General features: G+C 44.6%; 1 protein-coding gene across 9 annotated transcripts in view; it reads right to left on the bottom strand.

Annotated features, from left to right (window-relative positions):
- Window positions 1–14,406, bottom strand: part of MARK1 (microtubule affinity regulating kinase 1) — a 55,034-nt gene extending 40,628 nt beyond the window's left edge. For all 9 annotated transcript variants that reach the window (XR_006180591.1, XM_042879675.1, XM_042879711.1 and 6 more), the window contains exon 1: window positions 14,321–14,406. Coding sequence is in view for 8 of the 9 variants with exons in the window: in XM_042879675.1 (XP_042735609.1) it covers window positions 14,321–14,371 (51 nt within the window). In the remaining variant the exon portion in view is untranslated. The remainder of the gene's footprint in view (window positions 1–14,320) is intronic.
- Between the last annotated feature and the right edge of the window lie 959 nt (window positions 14,407–15,365).

Genomic DNA, 15,365 nt, shown 5'->3' with positions numbered 1-15,365 from the left:
TATCAGGCATTTAAGTTATGTGGAAGAGCAAAGCTTATCATCAAATAGACTCACAGCTACTTCCTATACAAAAGTTACAAAAAACGTACTAGTCAACCCCAGAGGAGAGTACTCCACAAAACCCACTACCTTCATAGCAGCACAGCTGGCCTTGCAGCCCAACAACAGGCACTACGATGCCTCTGCTTCTCACCCTCCTTCAGGAAGCTTCCCCAGGCAGGCTGGCAGCAGGTGCAGAGAGCAGCACCTTCCTGTGCTTGTTTTATTGTGCTCAAAATTGGCATCATTATTGCAACCTGGCGCTTTCGCTCCTGACTCATCTCAAACACACAAACAACATTTTCCAGGGCTAATTCAAGACAGCCAGCCCTTATATTCTCCATTAATTACTACTGCAAAATAACAGAGCCCACTGTCTCAAACCCAACAAAAGTTAAGGCAGGATTGCTAAAATCTGCTGCAGTAAGCCACAGGTGCAGCCAAGGAGAGGAAAAAGAATTCCTCCTAACATCTTGTTAGGTTTACTAATTTTTAATTATTTATCATTCACTGTACTCCTAGAAGTCAAACCGTATCAAGCAAACTGTACCAAGTCTCCTCTTTTTTTTTCCCCCAAAATGAAATGGTTACCTCACAGGTGAAACCTAACATGAATCCTTTTAGCAGAGAAGAAGAAGGGAGAAGGAAGGAGACAAGTCATTCCTGCTACAGCCTCATAGGCACGTTTAAACCATCCAATGCTTCCTGCCAGCTGCTGCTCTTTTCTCAGGAGATCATCATTCAGCTTTGCCAGTCTCTTCTGCCTTCTTCTGGGAGATCTTCTGCCAGCACGGAGCTGCAGACAGCATTCTCAGCTCCCCTGCCAGCATCCACAGGCACCAGGCACCCACAGCTAGCTCCAAAATATTCCACGGTACAAAATGAAATGAAAAGCTAATGCTGATAGCTAATTGGAACCAACTAAACACGAACAGGAACACAACCAGAAAGTGAAACTTCTGGCACGGAAACTGGCAGGAGCTTTTATTGCACTTATAAACGATGCAGCCAGGCCATTTTTCAGCTGGCCTGATGAAAGGCAGGAGAAGAGAGACATGAAACAACCTAAGGCACAGGATCCTATCAGGCACATGGAGCCTCTCAAAGCGATTGCAGGAGTACAAGAAATGGAAGATGCTTTAATATCCAACTTCAAAACAGAGGGGAAACGGATGTTTCTGCAAACTACAAACTGCAAGCCTGAGGCTTGCATCCAGATGATGAGAAGAGCAGCAACGAGTTAGCAACTAAGCCAAAGCAAAAAGTCAGAAGGACTGGAGGAAAAAACATGAACTAAAGCAGATTAAAAGCCCCACAAAGAAAGAAGGAGACTTGCCGATTTGTTTTGTTTATGAACACAGGCTTGGTGAGATAGAAGAGCTTACAATGCCTGCTTAAGAAGCTATCTTTTAGGAAGGACATGCATGGGTAAATCACTTATCATTTCTATCACATGAAACAGAAAATGAAGTTATTTCTCACAAGCTAGACAGTATGCCTGAATCTTCACATTCCCATGAGTGCATTAGTCAAATGATGAGTCCATCAAGACAGACTGCTGTCTCATTCTGATAAAAACATTTCACCTCAAGGTTTTATTAACTTTCTGAAGTACAGACTCCTGCTGAAAAGTGATGAGATGGCCAATTACAATATCTGACCTGATAGCTACACAACGTCCTACAAAAGAAATCATAGGGCAGCACAGGGTTCTGTGATTTCCATTAAATCGTGTTTCAATGGAAGATCTCCAATACTGAGAAGGATTTTGCAATATTCCTTTCCAAATTCTTGAAATTCTAATTTAAAGGACATGGAGACTCATCTAGTTCCCTTTCATATAACACGGACATATCTAAAAGTAGTTGGGCAACCTGCTAATTTTGAGAGTTAAAAAAATTGCGTGGACATACAGTAGATGAATAGGGCCTATTTTCTGCCTGTTCTTGGGAGCTACAGCCTTCAGGGCAGAAGCAATGAATCCCTCCTGGTCAGGTGGGCACGTTCACAAACCCTTGTGCTAGAGGACACCAGCTCAGCTTCTTCATGTCAGGCCTATTAGTATCTCCTGGCCCTCCTTCCTCGTCCTGATGTCAACAGAGAACTCTGGAAGCCTACAGCCAAGGAGATGCAGCTCTAACAGTTAAGCCAGGACTCAATCAGGCTCTGCATACTGCAGACACTGTTTTCACAATTGATACTAAGTTTGAATTTGTAAGAAGAGCTAAGAATATGCAACCCAGCACAGAAAAACCAACCCAGAAGGAGGAAGCACTCCAGATGGTGTGGGACACTCCTACCAATGAGTTTGCACCTCCAGAGCATTCCATTATCAGAGAATAAAAGAATGCTTTGGGCAGGAAGGGACCTTAAAGATCCTCTAGTTTCAACCCTCTGCCATTGACAAAGACCCTTTCTTCTAGAAAATTACAACAGTTTTGACCCAGTTGCAGTCTAGATGAGCCTGATCTGATGGCTGGGGATGGAGTTATTACCTGTTAGAGTAAGGAGTGCTGTAAGAACACTGCTAAAAATCACTGGTCTTCTCAAAGGATAAACTATGTTCTTTATAGCAAGATTATCATGATGCAATTGAAGTAGCAGGTGTAGTGGGACACTGAGAACTGAAAGAAAAGCCAAAGCAAAATGAAGGCATCTGCTGCTGAGTATACTCTGCCTTGTTTCTAATAGAAGTGTTAACTATCAGATCAAAAAACACATAACCTGTTGGACTGCAGTAACTATTTACCCCTATGTGGGTAATGCTACAATACACTTCAGCTTGGCAAACATATTCCCAAACTTGCACACATTTATGCTTAACTTGAGGCAGTCCAAACACCGTTCCTTTGATCAGCTTCCATCTCACAATTGGTGCATGAGCTGAGCTGTACTGAGACAACCTCCTCCTTGGAGCCCCCTTTTTCTACATTCAGGCAATCACTTGTTATGAACTTTGGCCTTCAGTTATTTAGCATCACAAACTACCAAAATCCGGGGGGGGGGGGGGGGGGGGGAAGAAAAAAAAAAAGCAACCAACAGCAACATTCCTCAAAGATTTTAGGCAAAGGATGTAACACGGCTAAAAATATTTCCTTACAGTTTTAAACAGGCTAATACAGTTGATTATGAATATTAACAGGCTGACACATACTGCAGACATCTGTCAAGGTACTGAATTCAAGCCACAAACAGAAGTCATATGCAAGCATAGAAGAGAAATGCAAAAGCCAAACTCAAGAAAAAGAAGCAAAATAACTAATGAAAGTCTGTGCTGTGCATGTCAGCAAAAGAAGTGAAGGGAAAAACATTGCAAAAACAGCAAACACTGAATTTACTGTCCACTGAAATAAAGAGACATGAAAAACTGGAAAAAATAGTGTTATTTGTGTATGCATACATATACAGATGAAGCTTAAGAATACAAGGAATTGAACAAGGGTTCAACAAGGGCTGAACAAAAGCTAATAGGCATTCAAAATAAAAACAGACATTGAAACATACAGCCAATCCAACAATAAGAAACACAAGAAATAACCAGGGCTTTCTCTTTCCAGACCTTGACAGTCAGTGGGTGAGGAATCACAGATCCCTAGCTATGGTCTTCCAACCTCCTCCCAGCCTGCAAGCTGTCAAAGTCAGGCCCTTCCAGACTTCTCTATCTAGATGGTGAGGGACAGCAAGTAACCACTGGCAGCAGTGGTGACCTCTAGCTCACCATCAGCAGCAACTGTTCACTCTCTCCTGTGCTGGTCATACTTCAAATCAAACTGGCCAGCAGTAAAGTAAGGCACCTTATAGTCTGCAACTGTCCAGTTCAAGTGGCTTACCCAATAAGATGCTCACATTAAAACAGGAATTAATTTTAAACCACTCATTTCCTACCATCTTTCTACCACCCAACAACCGACATGAATTTGGAAAGCCTTCTACCCTTTCCCCAAAATTATCTCAGGGTAAAACCTTAACTCCACAGTTAAGTTACTCATATGGTGACTGTACCACCTGTCAACATATTCTTCTGTCTCCCAGTTCACTTGCTGCTTTCTTCTGTTGATGTCCCACTGAGCCAGTCTTGGAAATATCTTCAATTAAATCAAGATAATACCAGGGAAAACAGATGATATACTATTGATATATTTTTTTTTATCATGACTAGTTTTAGTCCAATAGTCAATTACTGTATTTAGTTTAGCTTCTTTGGGTTAGTAACTATTATATGAAGGGAAATAGAACAAAAAGATGGATACTAGCCTAGTTTGCATCTTCTTTGCTACTGCAGAAGTCCTGACACCACCCAGATTGAAAATAATTCCATTTAAGTAAAATATTATACACTACTGGAAATGTATTTAATGAACAATAGTGAAAAAGCTGACAGCAACACCAAAGCATGATGTTCCCCAAAAGGTCACAAAATCAACCAACAAAACACAAACAACAACAGAACACGTATCCTGTAATACTTCAAAAATATTTTGATTTTCATATGAAAATCACCACGTTTCTCATCAGAGAAGCAAGAATAGCTTTGCTAGAAAGGAACCTTTAAATGCAGTTTATTTCATCAGTTTATTTTTCTTCACACAGGTTGAGTTATCAGACTTCTGTCAGCCTGCTCACAAACACCACAATAAGCCACACATTCTCCAGTAACAATGCCCTGCATCTACTAATTCCAGCGCCTTTATTAGATCAACTCAAATTGCTCACACTGACTTTCTGCAGATAAGATTTCTCTGTGCTATGCAGTAGATGGAGCAAGAGTTGCATTGTGAAGCGCTCTCATACATTTTCTTTGTTCGTGTGCATCATCTGTCCATTGCTGGAAGAAAGGTCTCTAAAAAGCAGCCAGCCTTGTTTGTTTCACATCAGATTCAGAGATGAAGATTTGAAAGGCTGTTACACACACGCATGCGTGGCACAGACTGCTCAGAGACAGTATTATTAATATTTTCTGTACACACCTCGTTGTGTGAAATGACTGCAATTGTTGCTCCTTCTGAGTCTAACCTTAAGGAGAAAATGCTATTGTAACTCTTCACTAAACAACACTGTTCTCCTGATTCTTTTTTTTTTTTTTTTTGCAGCTGCCAGTACACAGTCCCTGCTATGATAACTGCAAAGGCAAGAAAATCTGACTCTTGTTGGAAGAAATTTACTAAATAAAAGCCAGAATGCTTTAAGGAATTCTATTACCTTCAATTGATCATACTATCTGGAATAGAGATGAATAAATACATTACACATGCAGTCCATTTGTGGGAAACTACCATATCCTTTGTAAAAGCTCAATGTAGCATTTAACAGAGTAAGGTAATTTCCATGGCAAAACTCAGACTCATCTTAATTGTGCAAGATTCTCCGAATTTCTGAGTTATGCTTGTGTTTATTTTAAGTAATGACAGCAACATCTAAGAATTAGATACTTATATACAACTGCAGCCAAGCAGGCACTCTCAGAAGGAATTTCAGATATTTACTGTTTAAGCACAAGTAATTTACACTGCTGCTATGCATACAGTGCTATTTCCTACACTCAGTTCCCCCAGCTCTGCAGTTCTATCACAATAAATTCCTCATGTATTACTGGAGATCATGAAATAACCCTCTACAGAGAGTATTATAAAATCGTGCATCCCTTCTGACTAATCATAACACAATTTTAGTTACTTTCAGATGACATCTGAGAGAAGAAAGCACAGTAATGTTACTGGGGGGGGGGGGGGGGGAAGGAAATGCAGAGTCAAGTCTGCAAATGGCAAATATTTCAAGTGGTAACAATCCTCTCTGCTTGTAACTCCAAAAAGAATCCCCAGAAAAAACCAACTCCCCTCAGCCCACCCAGAGCAAAGCATTCTTTCACTCCCTTTCTCTGGGCAATTCAGACCATTCCTATACTAACATGCACCCTGGGATCCAAACAAAAGGATATTACTTGAAGGATAAACAGGAGATAGAACTACGTAGCTTTAGTAAAGCTTTGTATTGATTTGGGTTATGTCATGAGCAAAGCTGGAAGCGGTCCCAGAAAGGGTGAGAAGCATAAGGAAGTTGGCAGTGGCTATGCAAACCCAAGTACAAAAGCACTTTAGTAAGCAAAATATGGGAAAAACAAAGGGGGAGGGGAGGAAGGTGGTAAAATAGGAAATTACAGGTAGTAAGCGTCCAGCAACTTAACGAATGTGGGTTAACAGAATCTCAGACACACGGATATCGGGATGCGTGTAAGAAAGCTGTTGTGGAAGCAGGTTTGAGATTAGCACTGGGTTTAAAATGAATCTGACCAAGTAGATAGGTAATAACCATTAAGATTAAGGTTGCAGTCAAGAGGTCTTTTCCACACAGAAAAAGGTGGCTGCTCGAAGACGAGCAAAAGATCATTCTCCTTACTTTTATTTCTATTTTTTTCTCAAGTATTTGCATAAGATGGAAAAGATGAGATCCACCAGCAGTGCAGGAAGGCGGGCAGCAGGCAAGCCTTTGCCGGGCTGAAAATAGCAGCGGCTCGGGGTGACTCAGGCTGGCTCACCTCGAGGTGTGTGCCGTGCTGCACCAGCAGCCAGACTGGGCCCTCCCTTGGTAGCCGAGCAGAGGCACTGCAGGTTTTACCACAAGGTGAGCCTGGGGCACAGCCCAGCCAGTCAGCTCTGCTGGAGCCTTCTCCATCCAGAAGCTTGGCTATTTTTTCCAACCACATCCATCTAATAGAATATAGCACATAACTTTGTCTAATTTTGTCTCCGCTTGAGATTTCAAAGTTATCATGCACCGCTATTGCTTTATAATATAAAAACAATTACACTTTGTCACCGGTATTATTTCCGTTACCTGCTTTTGCCAAAGAGCGCCATGGGCTACGCGGCAGCTCTGTGCATCCGTTGGGCTGTGCCATCATGGATGCACTACAGCAGCGCTTTCCATCAGGGGTGAAAAGTGCAGTTGCTCTGTGCAATCCAAGCTATCCACGTCACAGCTGCATTTGCTTAAAATACAGTGTTGTTGAATCTATTAACATTTATCATATTCTGGATATCATCTTCTGCTCTGATTAGCTTGTCTTATTTGCTACTTTTGTGAACTCCACGGGCTCCATGTTTAAACATAAAACAGGATTGTTGTTCTACTGACTGCTGACCCACCCTAGAGTCATATCAAACAAGCCAGACACTGCTCTGCAGTTAAGAAGATGTTTCAGTATAAATAGCCACGCCTATTCCTCTTCCCTAAGATTGACCACACGTAGATGTTAGAAAGACATTCTTTACTGTGAAGGTGGTGAGATACAGGTACAGGTTGCCCAGAGGCTGTGGATTCCTCCCTGGAGGAATTCAAGGCCAGGCTGGATGGGGCTGTGAGCAACCTGGTCTGGATGGAGGTGTCCCTGCCTACAGCAGGGGGTTGGAACTAGATGGTCTTAAAGGTCCCTTCCAACACAAACCATTCTGTGATTCTACGATTCCATATTCTTCCAGGCAGTCCTAAGAAACATGCAGAAATGAAAAAATAGCCTTTTTTTTTCCCCACAACACATTGTATTATTACGAACATAGGTTTCTATAACAATTTACACTACTATAAGATGTCCCAAACTTGAAACCGTTTATACACAAAGAACCAGGAGCCATAGGTATTAAGCACTTAAATGTCTAGCAGCTCAGCAGGAGCCTCTACAGAGTCATTTTCATCATAGCAGCACTGATGTTAAAAAGGCAGTGAAGCGCAGACACTTCTCACTGCTTCACCCAGTCCGCACCCAACATATCCCACAAGTATAGGAACAGCAGGAGAACAGAAGCAAATAACTCTCGCTGGATCCATATTAAAAAAAACCAGAATCAGGAAAATTTGAAGGCACACAGACAATACATTAATTCTAGCAGAACAGAAAGCCTGCTTTCTATAATGATTTACAAGAACCTAAAAGTGGCAGTCCTGATAAAACAGAGAACTTTAGAATAGCATACCAATCTTACTTTCTACACACACACGCCAAAAGCCTATGCTTTCAGATTTTACATCAGGACATTCTATTGATTGAGCATTACAGTCTAAGCCATGGCACTGCTCCATGGGCTCATCCACTTCATTGCCTGAAAGGTTAATTGCAGCCCAGCTGAAAGCAACTGTGCAGATGCCTTACTACAAACAGGAACATATGGCTTTCAGGATAAGTTGGTGTTTTTAGTTAAAGCATGCTCAGTTACTACTTGGGTAAAGTAAGATCAAACTAGATCATCTGAGCCACTTGGAATTTTTAACCTCAGCTTTGCTAGGACGCCCATCAAAAGTCCACCGAGCTGCATCATTACTACTGCATGTTAAACTGCCTCAGATTTCAGTTGTGCTATATTCATTACACTGCAGGATATAAACGTTTCAATGGAACTCTCCTGTTTGCTTAGTTGTTTTCAAGCAATATTCAACTGCAGATCATTTGTTCTTAGCATACCGCTACCTGGAGGGGAGCGGATGTTCAAGAACGAAGACCCAGAAGAATTACGAAGTCATAAAAAGAAAAAAGAAAAAAATGGTTGATTCTGAAATTCCAGAAAAATAAAAAACAAACAAAACACAGAAAGCAAGCATTGTGCTTCCAACAACAACAAAATAATAGATCATGTCACGGCCACAACACAAATAAGCGGAGTTTGAAACACACCATTGTCTGCAGCAAATTAGATGTAATATACTTAATCCAGAGGGCAGCATGGGGCATAAACGTACATGTATATGAACGACCACCAAAAAAAAGGGAAAAAGAAGAAAAGGGAAACAAAAGTTGAAGCTAAAAAAAGACAATATCTAACACCATGGATAAAATGCTAGCTTTGCTTGAAGTGAACTTGAAGAGTTCACTCCAGTTGTTAGGAGGGCAGCTTCTAACAACTCTGTTTCAGGGCTTCATTTGCACCACAGATTTTGAGCTCCATATTAACAGTAAGACCACCTCTGTCCTAATTATACACCAGTTCCTCAATGAACCTGCACAGAACTCTGAAGCTCTCTTAAAAGCAGTAAGAGCTCAAGGAGAGGTCTCCACTAAATTCTGAGAACAAGAAAATAAACCTGCATGTGAAAATACAAATTGCTGACCAAAAACAGAATTTTAGAGAAATCCCACTATTTGCACTAGAAATAAAAATGAAATATTACTTTGCTTAGTGTTGGAGCTGTCGATGGCAGAAATCAGGAACAGGAGTTCCCTCTGCTCAAGAGCAGCAATTGTCACAGCAGTAGCTTACCACAGTTACGGTGCAAACATTAATTTCCAATTATAATCAGGTACCATGGAAAAAAACAATCCCTCCCTTTACAGAAGATTGAGACATTCTAAGTGCAGAGTTAGAAAACAAAAAGCCATATTAACAAAATAGCAATTCTGCAGGCTCAGGACAGGATGATGTAGAGATCCCCCACCCAACGCTGGCTGCAACTTAATCTCATTGTTCTCATCATGCATTTAAATCCACTGACCAAATACAGTTTTCAGAACAGCAGCCACAAACAATCTAATGCTATGTGTACCTGTGAACCTTCAAAAACCCACAAAGTGTGAAATGACACAAGCAGTACAACCAAACTACATTAACTCTTTCCAAACTCCAGCAACTTGGGTTGCTTTATGACACCTAGAAAAAACAGTGAAGCATGAAGCTAGATAGTACACTCATTTGCTCTAGAATATTTCTCTTTACAGAAAGGGGAAAGAAAAAGAAAGAAGATGTGCATCGCCCGTCCCACCTGTGATTCACCCAGAAGAGTAAATCCAAACTGTTAATAAAATGGACCTTGCTCCCTCCTTTGTGCTTTATGCTGTAGTTAAACATGTGCTTTCCCCACAACTTAGGAGCTCAAGATTTGAGCCAAAACCTAAAAAAATACAAAATAAAAAAAAAATCTGCACAAAGGAAACAGAAACATTCAGACTGGGGGAACATGCCCTGTTTTTACCATTTGAACAAACATTCAGCCCAATGGAGTTCTTATGATCAAGGAAACTCATCATACACAGAAAAAAAAATACAGGCATTCTCCAGTTTGCGAAAGCCCTTCTCTTGTGGATAAGAAAGATACAGCTGTACTCTTGAACCCACAAGGCCTGGAAAGTAGGCCATCCTTCTGCTTAAGGCAGTGAAAGAAAGAATTCTTGTCGGATACTTTCTCCCACGCCCCCTCTGTCCAAATCAAAGCCATGTGTTCTTATTGTGCAAAAGCAGATCCAGGCAAAGAAAAAAAAAAAAAAAAGGAAATAAATTAAACATGGTATAATTATTATTATCCGGACCTTATCACTCCATCCCATCCTCTCCTCTCTTGCCCTACTCAATTAGCTTCCCTCAGAAATGCAGCTGCCCTCTAGGCTTCGCTATCAGACAGCACCCTTTGCCACATCTGCTTTTGTTGCCACCTGAGACATCCTCTTTCCTGTCAAGCCTCAGCTGGGGTGTGCAGGTTGCTGCAATTACCTACATGACAATGCAGATCTCATCACCTCATCTCACCGTACTATCCTGCTCCAAGACTCCCCTCTGTCATGACATCGAATAACACTCACAAGGCAGTGGCTAGGTAAGCCAAAAGGCAGTTCCTACATTCGTCCTTGGCCAGCATCACCATCCAGCACTCCTGCCTTGGTTGTTGCTTCTTCTGCAGCCAACACGCAACCATGGCACAGAACAGTGCCTTAAACTTTCTCAGAGGATGCCACAGCACAGTCACAGCACTATCTTCAAAAGACTTTCACTATCAAATTCAGCAGAACTCTTATGCCAAACCAGGAGACATTTATGCCAGAAGCAGCAAGCTACAGCATTCCCTGTACCACTTGTACCACTGGAACATGTGGCATACAGCCCACTGCCACATCTCCATGCGTCTTTTCTTATGCAGAACTCTCAAAACACACTGAACAGAATACATTACCAACACATTTCTTTTCTTTTGCTTTAATTCAAGAAGACCATTCCCAAATTTAATCACTGTACAGTACAATAGAAAGGGGAAAACACAAAAGCCCCTCTTTCCTCAATTAATCCCAACTCAGTGAAAACAAAAGGGCTGCAAACTCACGGACTCGGATTCCCATCCCTCTCCTCCTGCAGCCTCAGCAGAGATGGGAAGCTCTGTTCACCCAAACTAACCCCAACTGCAACTGTCTGAATGCAGACACACTACCTACAGCAGCCTACACAGCACTACCAAGAGCAAGCTGCAAATAGCTACATATACAAAATCAAAACATAGAAGAACATTTATTTTCAATGTTACTATTACCCCTCACTTTAAACAAAACAAAAAGCTGATAATAGGCATAAAAATAATCTTTACTGCGCTGCCTCCACCCATCAACTTCCCTCAACTTTCCCAACTGACCATTCAATAAGAAAAATGTATGACAACTATATTTTGTTTCTTTAAACATAATTTTGGTGAAAGAGAAATAGAATTTCCAGTGAAAAACACTTAGAGACATCTGCATTAGAAAAATTAAAATACTGCACTGTGAGATAAAAGGGAGAACAGGAAGAGGAAAAAATGGGTGTGACTTTATACAGCACAGCCCTATCAGTTACACACATACTGACTGTTCCACAACGACCGTTCCCCTCCACCTGTTGTTTGCCCACTGTCATCAGCCCTCTTACCTTTCACTCCATCTTGCTGATAAGAGCTTATCAGCTAATCTGCTGCACGACCTTATTCTGTCTGGACTGCCTTCTGAGGGCACTGTGGCAAACAAGGCACAAACAATTGTGGAAACCTGCACAGTTTTCACACATCCAGCCAGCAGCTCCCATGAATCTTCAAGGCGCGTATATTCTTACGACAAGTGCTATATCTGATCTCGTTTTTCTAATGTCAGAACTCATGCTTGCATACTCGCTGAGAAAAGGGTACACTGGAAATATATACACAAATGCATGTATTTTTTTCTCTAAAAGGACGTTGCTGGCAGCTGCCAAGGGAGCAGGGGTGGCAGTGGTCGGGAAGGTCCCGATGACTTCATGCAACGAACTCACGCCATGTGCAGAGCACAGCTGGACGCATCCGTAGGTTTGTACTCAGAGCCATCAATCAGCTCTCTCCGGGATCCAGAGCTACAATCTGTCCCTTGAGAGCCACACAATGGAGCAACACTTCTGAGAGGCAGCCGTGGCGGAGGAAAAGGAAGATCACTGTTAACTGCATGTCTTCTGAGAGCTTCAGTAATAGAAGTGCTTGGGAATTGAAAATATGCACTACAAAGAGGGAGTTAGTTCACCGGGCCAAAAACACTCACGCTGCTCTTTAGCTCTTGCTTTCTCAGCCCTCCCTTTAGTTGCAAGGTCTCACCACCCAGTTACTACTACTTACTAGCTAACCTTCGTGCATCCAGACGGCACAAATGCTTTGCCAGTCCATTAGTGCTTATTAGTAGGAGGAAGCACATTAAGAGTAAATTAAGCGTCTCACCTCACTCTGACAGAGTCCATTTTAAACCAAGGGATTTTGCTGTTCTAAAGTCACCAGCAGGCCACCTTCTTCACCCCACATTCCTCACTTTAGCTCTGAGGCTGGGGAGCCCAGCAACACCCAAAGGGCTTCCCCGGATCCCTGCGCCAGAACTCCACTCACAACAGCACCAGAACTACTTGGGGCAGATTTGGGAACTCACTGCTGAACAGCTCTTTACTGTTCATCTCACTAGAGGATTATATTCATTAGTATTAGGTTACAGACTTATACCAAGATTTGCAGTAGCAAATGCGCAGTTCTGAAGACTTCAATATTCTAACCCAATTTTAGAAGCCCAATGCCCCCTCTGAAAGAAGAGAATATATCCTTACCTATATCTAGCTGTCAAAGCAGACCATTCAAAATTAGCATGTTTTCTAAGTGAACTACTAACACTTGGAAGTTCTCATTTCACAGAAGTTGATGATGTTTGAAAATATTTCCATTTGCCTTGTGTAAATGCACTTTGCAAGTCTTATATACTGTACTCCTGGCTTATGCATAAATATTTCTTATCTCCTTCTGCCATCTACCCCTCCTCTACATTCCTATATACATTTGAAATAGAAACTCATAAGTAACACATATCACTCAAATTGGGATCTTGTCATTTAATTAAATCTAAACACTCATTTCATCTCAAGGACTTGCGTGCTTCCATTCTGACACCAACAGAGGAGAGGCAGCCCATGAACAAATAATGAGGACAGGCCAAGTGCATCTACTTGCTTTAAGTTTCAACTATGCTGATGTTGCCTTGTCAATTAAATTTTCACTTAGCGACTGAGATTAAAGCCTTCAGTTCTTTAACTACATTATCATATTTCTGCTACCTTCACCTACTAAAGCCTCTTCATATAATTCAATAACCCAATCAAGCAGACACAGCTTCTTCAGCTCGTACAGGCAAGGCCTAATGCTGGCCATAACCCCCAAACACCTCCTCCTGTTCTAACCTACCTCACCAACTCCCTTCGTTTCCTAACGATTACCTTCTACCCAACTAGAAAATGGGTAGAACCACACGTGAGACATTTCATAGGAGCGCTCCCGCACCTTCGCCTTCCCAAAGGCAACCAATGATATCGAGCGCACATTCCAAACATAACTCTTCTAATCTTGGTTCTCTCACCTTCACACCTCCCATGCTGCGCCCACTGAAGTAATTCCCACCAGCAGAAAGGACTAGACAAAGTCCAGGCCTTTAGAACTGTTTGGGTACTCTGCCTATCATGACAAGAGACGGGTTATTTTCCACGGGAAGGTCACGACAATGGAGAACAACACGACGCTTCAACTGCACCAAGCCCGGGCGGAGCAGAGGAAGAGCGCAAAGATGTTTGAGCGGAACACAAAGGAAGATCCAAACAATCAACTCGGGACATACCGAGGCCGAGAACACCGACAAAACACAAAGCAAACCAGAGGAAGGAATACAGCAACAGGAAAGCAGGAGCCCATCTCCAAGGTGCAGACCAGACAAAGAGCAGTACGGCCGGCCGGCAGCCTAACAAGCACGCAGCGCCGGAGAAGCCCGCAAGGCGCGGGCAGGCCGGGCTGGAGGCAGGCCGGGCAGAAGGCCGCTCCCGGCGGAGCACCGAGGCCGACCGCCCGTGTGCGCGCGGGGCGCCGGGCTGCGCTCAGTACATATAAGGGCAGGGCGGCCCGGCCCGGCCGAACAATGCGTGCCAGCAGCCCCGCGCGGAGCGACCCGAGGCGGGGGCAGGCGGCGGCGCCGCGAAGGCGAAGGCAGGGGGGACGGCCGGCGCGGCGCGGCACTCACGTTCTCCGTGTCCCGCTCGTTGACGGTGGGCAGCGGGGTGCGAGTGGACATCTTGTGGGCCGCGGCGCCGCGCCCGGCGCGCTCGGGAAGGCCGCCCGCTGTCGTAGGCCGCGGCCGGGCGGTGGAGGCCGCCCGCTGTCCCCGCCGGCAGCGGGGCGCTCAGGGCGGGCTGCGGGCCTGCTGCCGGCCCCGCTAGGCGCCCGCCGCCATGGCCTCGCCCGCCGCGCTGCCGCCCGCCTCGCCGCCGCCGGGCTCCGCGCAGCTCGGCCACCGGCTCCTCCTCCTCCGCCCTCCCGCCCGCTCAGGTGAGCGGCCGGCGGCGCAGGGGGGCCGCGACGCCTCCTCGCAGCATCCGGCGGCGGCAGCGACTCCTCCCTCCTCCCGCGGCCGCTGCCCCGCGCTGCCTTCCCCGGCTCTCTCCTCCTCCTGCTCCTCCCCGCCCCCGGCCCCGCAACGCAGGGAGCGCAGGGCGGTGCGGGCGGGCCGGGCCGGGCCGGCGGTGCCGTCCCCGAGGGGCGGTGAGCCCGGGGAGGCGGCCGGGGCGGCCGTGCGCTGCCTCGGAGGGGCCCCTCGGGCTGCCGGCGTTGGGGGCGGCGGAGGAGGCCCGAGGAAGGCGGGGCGGGACGGCTAGGGGTGTGATGCCCGTCTGTGCCTCCTTATTCCTGGGGAAGGTCGACGCTCAGACTTTGTGGAGACTTGTAAAAGCCTGCGTCAGCATCTGGGTGAAGCAAGTGAAGTGTGAGTGCCTCTGAGTCAGCCCGAGCGGAGCTGCAATCCGATCGGCAAGACCGGGCAGCGCATCCCTCCGCCCGACCCGCACAGACCTCAAGCACTCCACTGATGACCTCATGTGCTTAAAATTAGAAACATGCACACATTTTTTTTGTCTTTGAGAAGTTGCTAGTGTTTACGTGACAGCAGCTTGCGCTATAAAACCAGCCAACCTTCACCAAACTCTTAATCTGGAGAAGGAGAAAAGCTCACGACCCCCGAAACCTAAAAACCAACGTGCCTGTATTTCCCTTGCATTTCTTGATATGTCAAG

The sequence above is a fragment of the Lagopus leucura genome, unplaced genomic scaffold (genome assembly GCF_019238085.1).
Source record: "Lagopus leucura isolate 7727_CA_CO unplaced genomic scaffold, USGS_WTPT01 Super-Scaffold_73, whole genome shotgun sequence".
NCBI lineage: Eukaryota > Metazoa > Chordata > Aves > Galliformes > Phasianidae > Lagopus > Lagopus leucura.
This window is presented reverse-complemented; position numbering and strand designations above follow the sequence as displayed.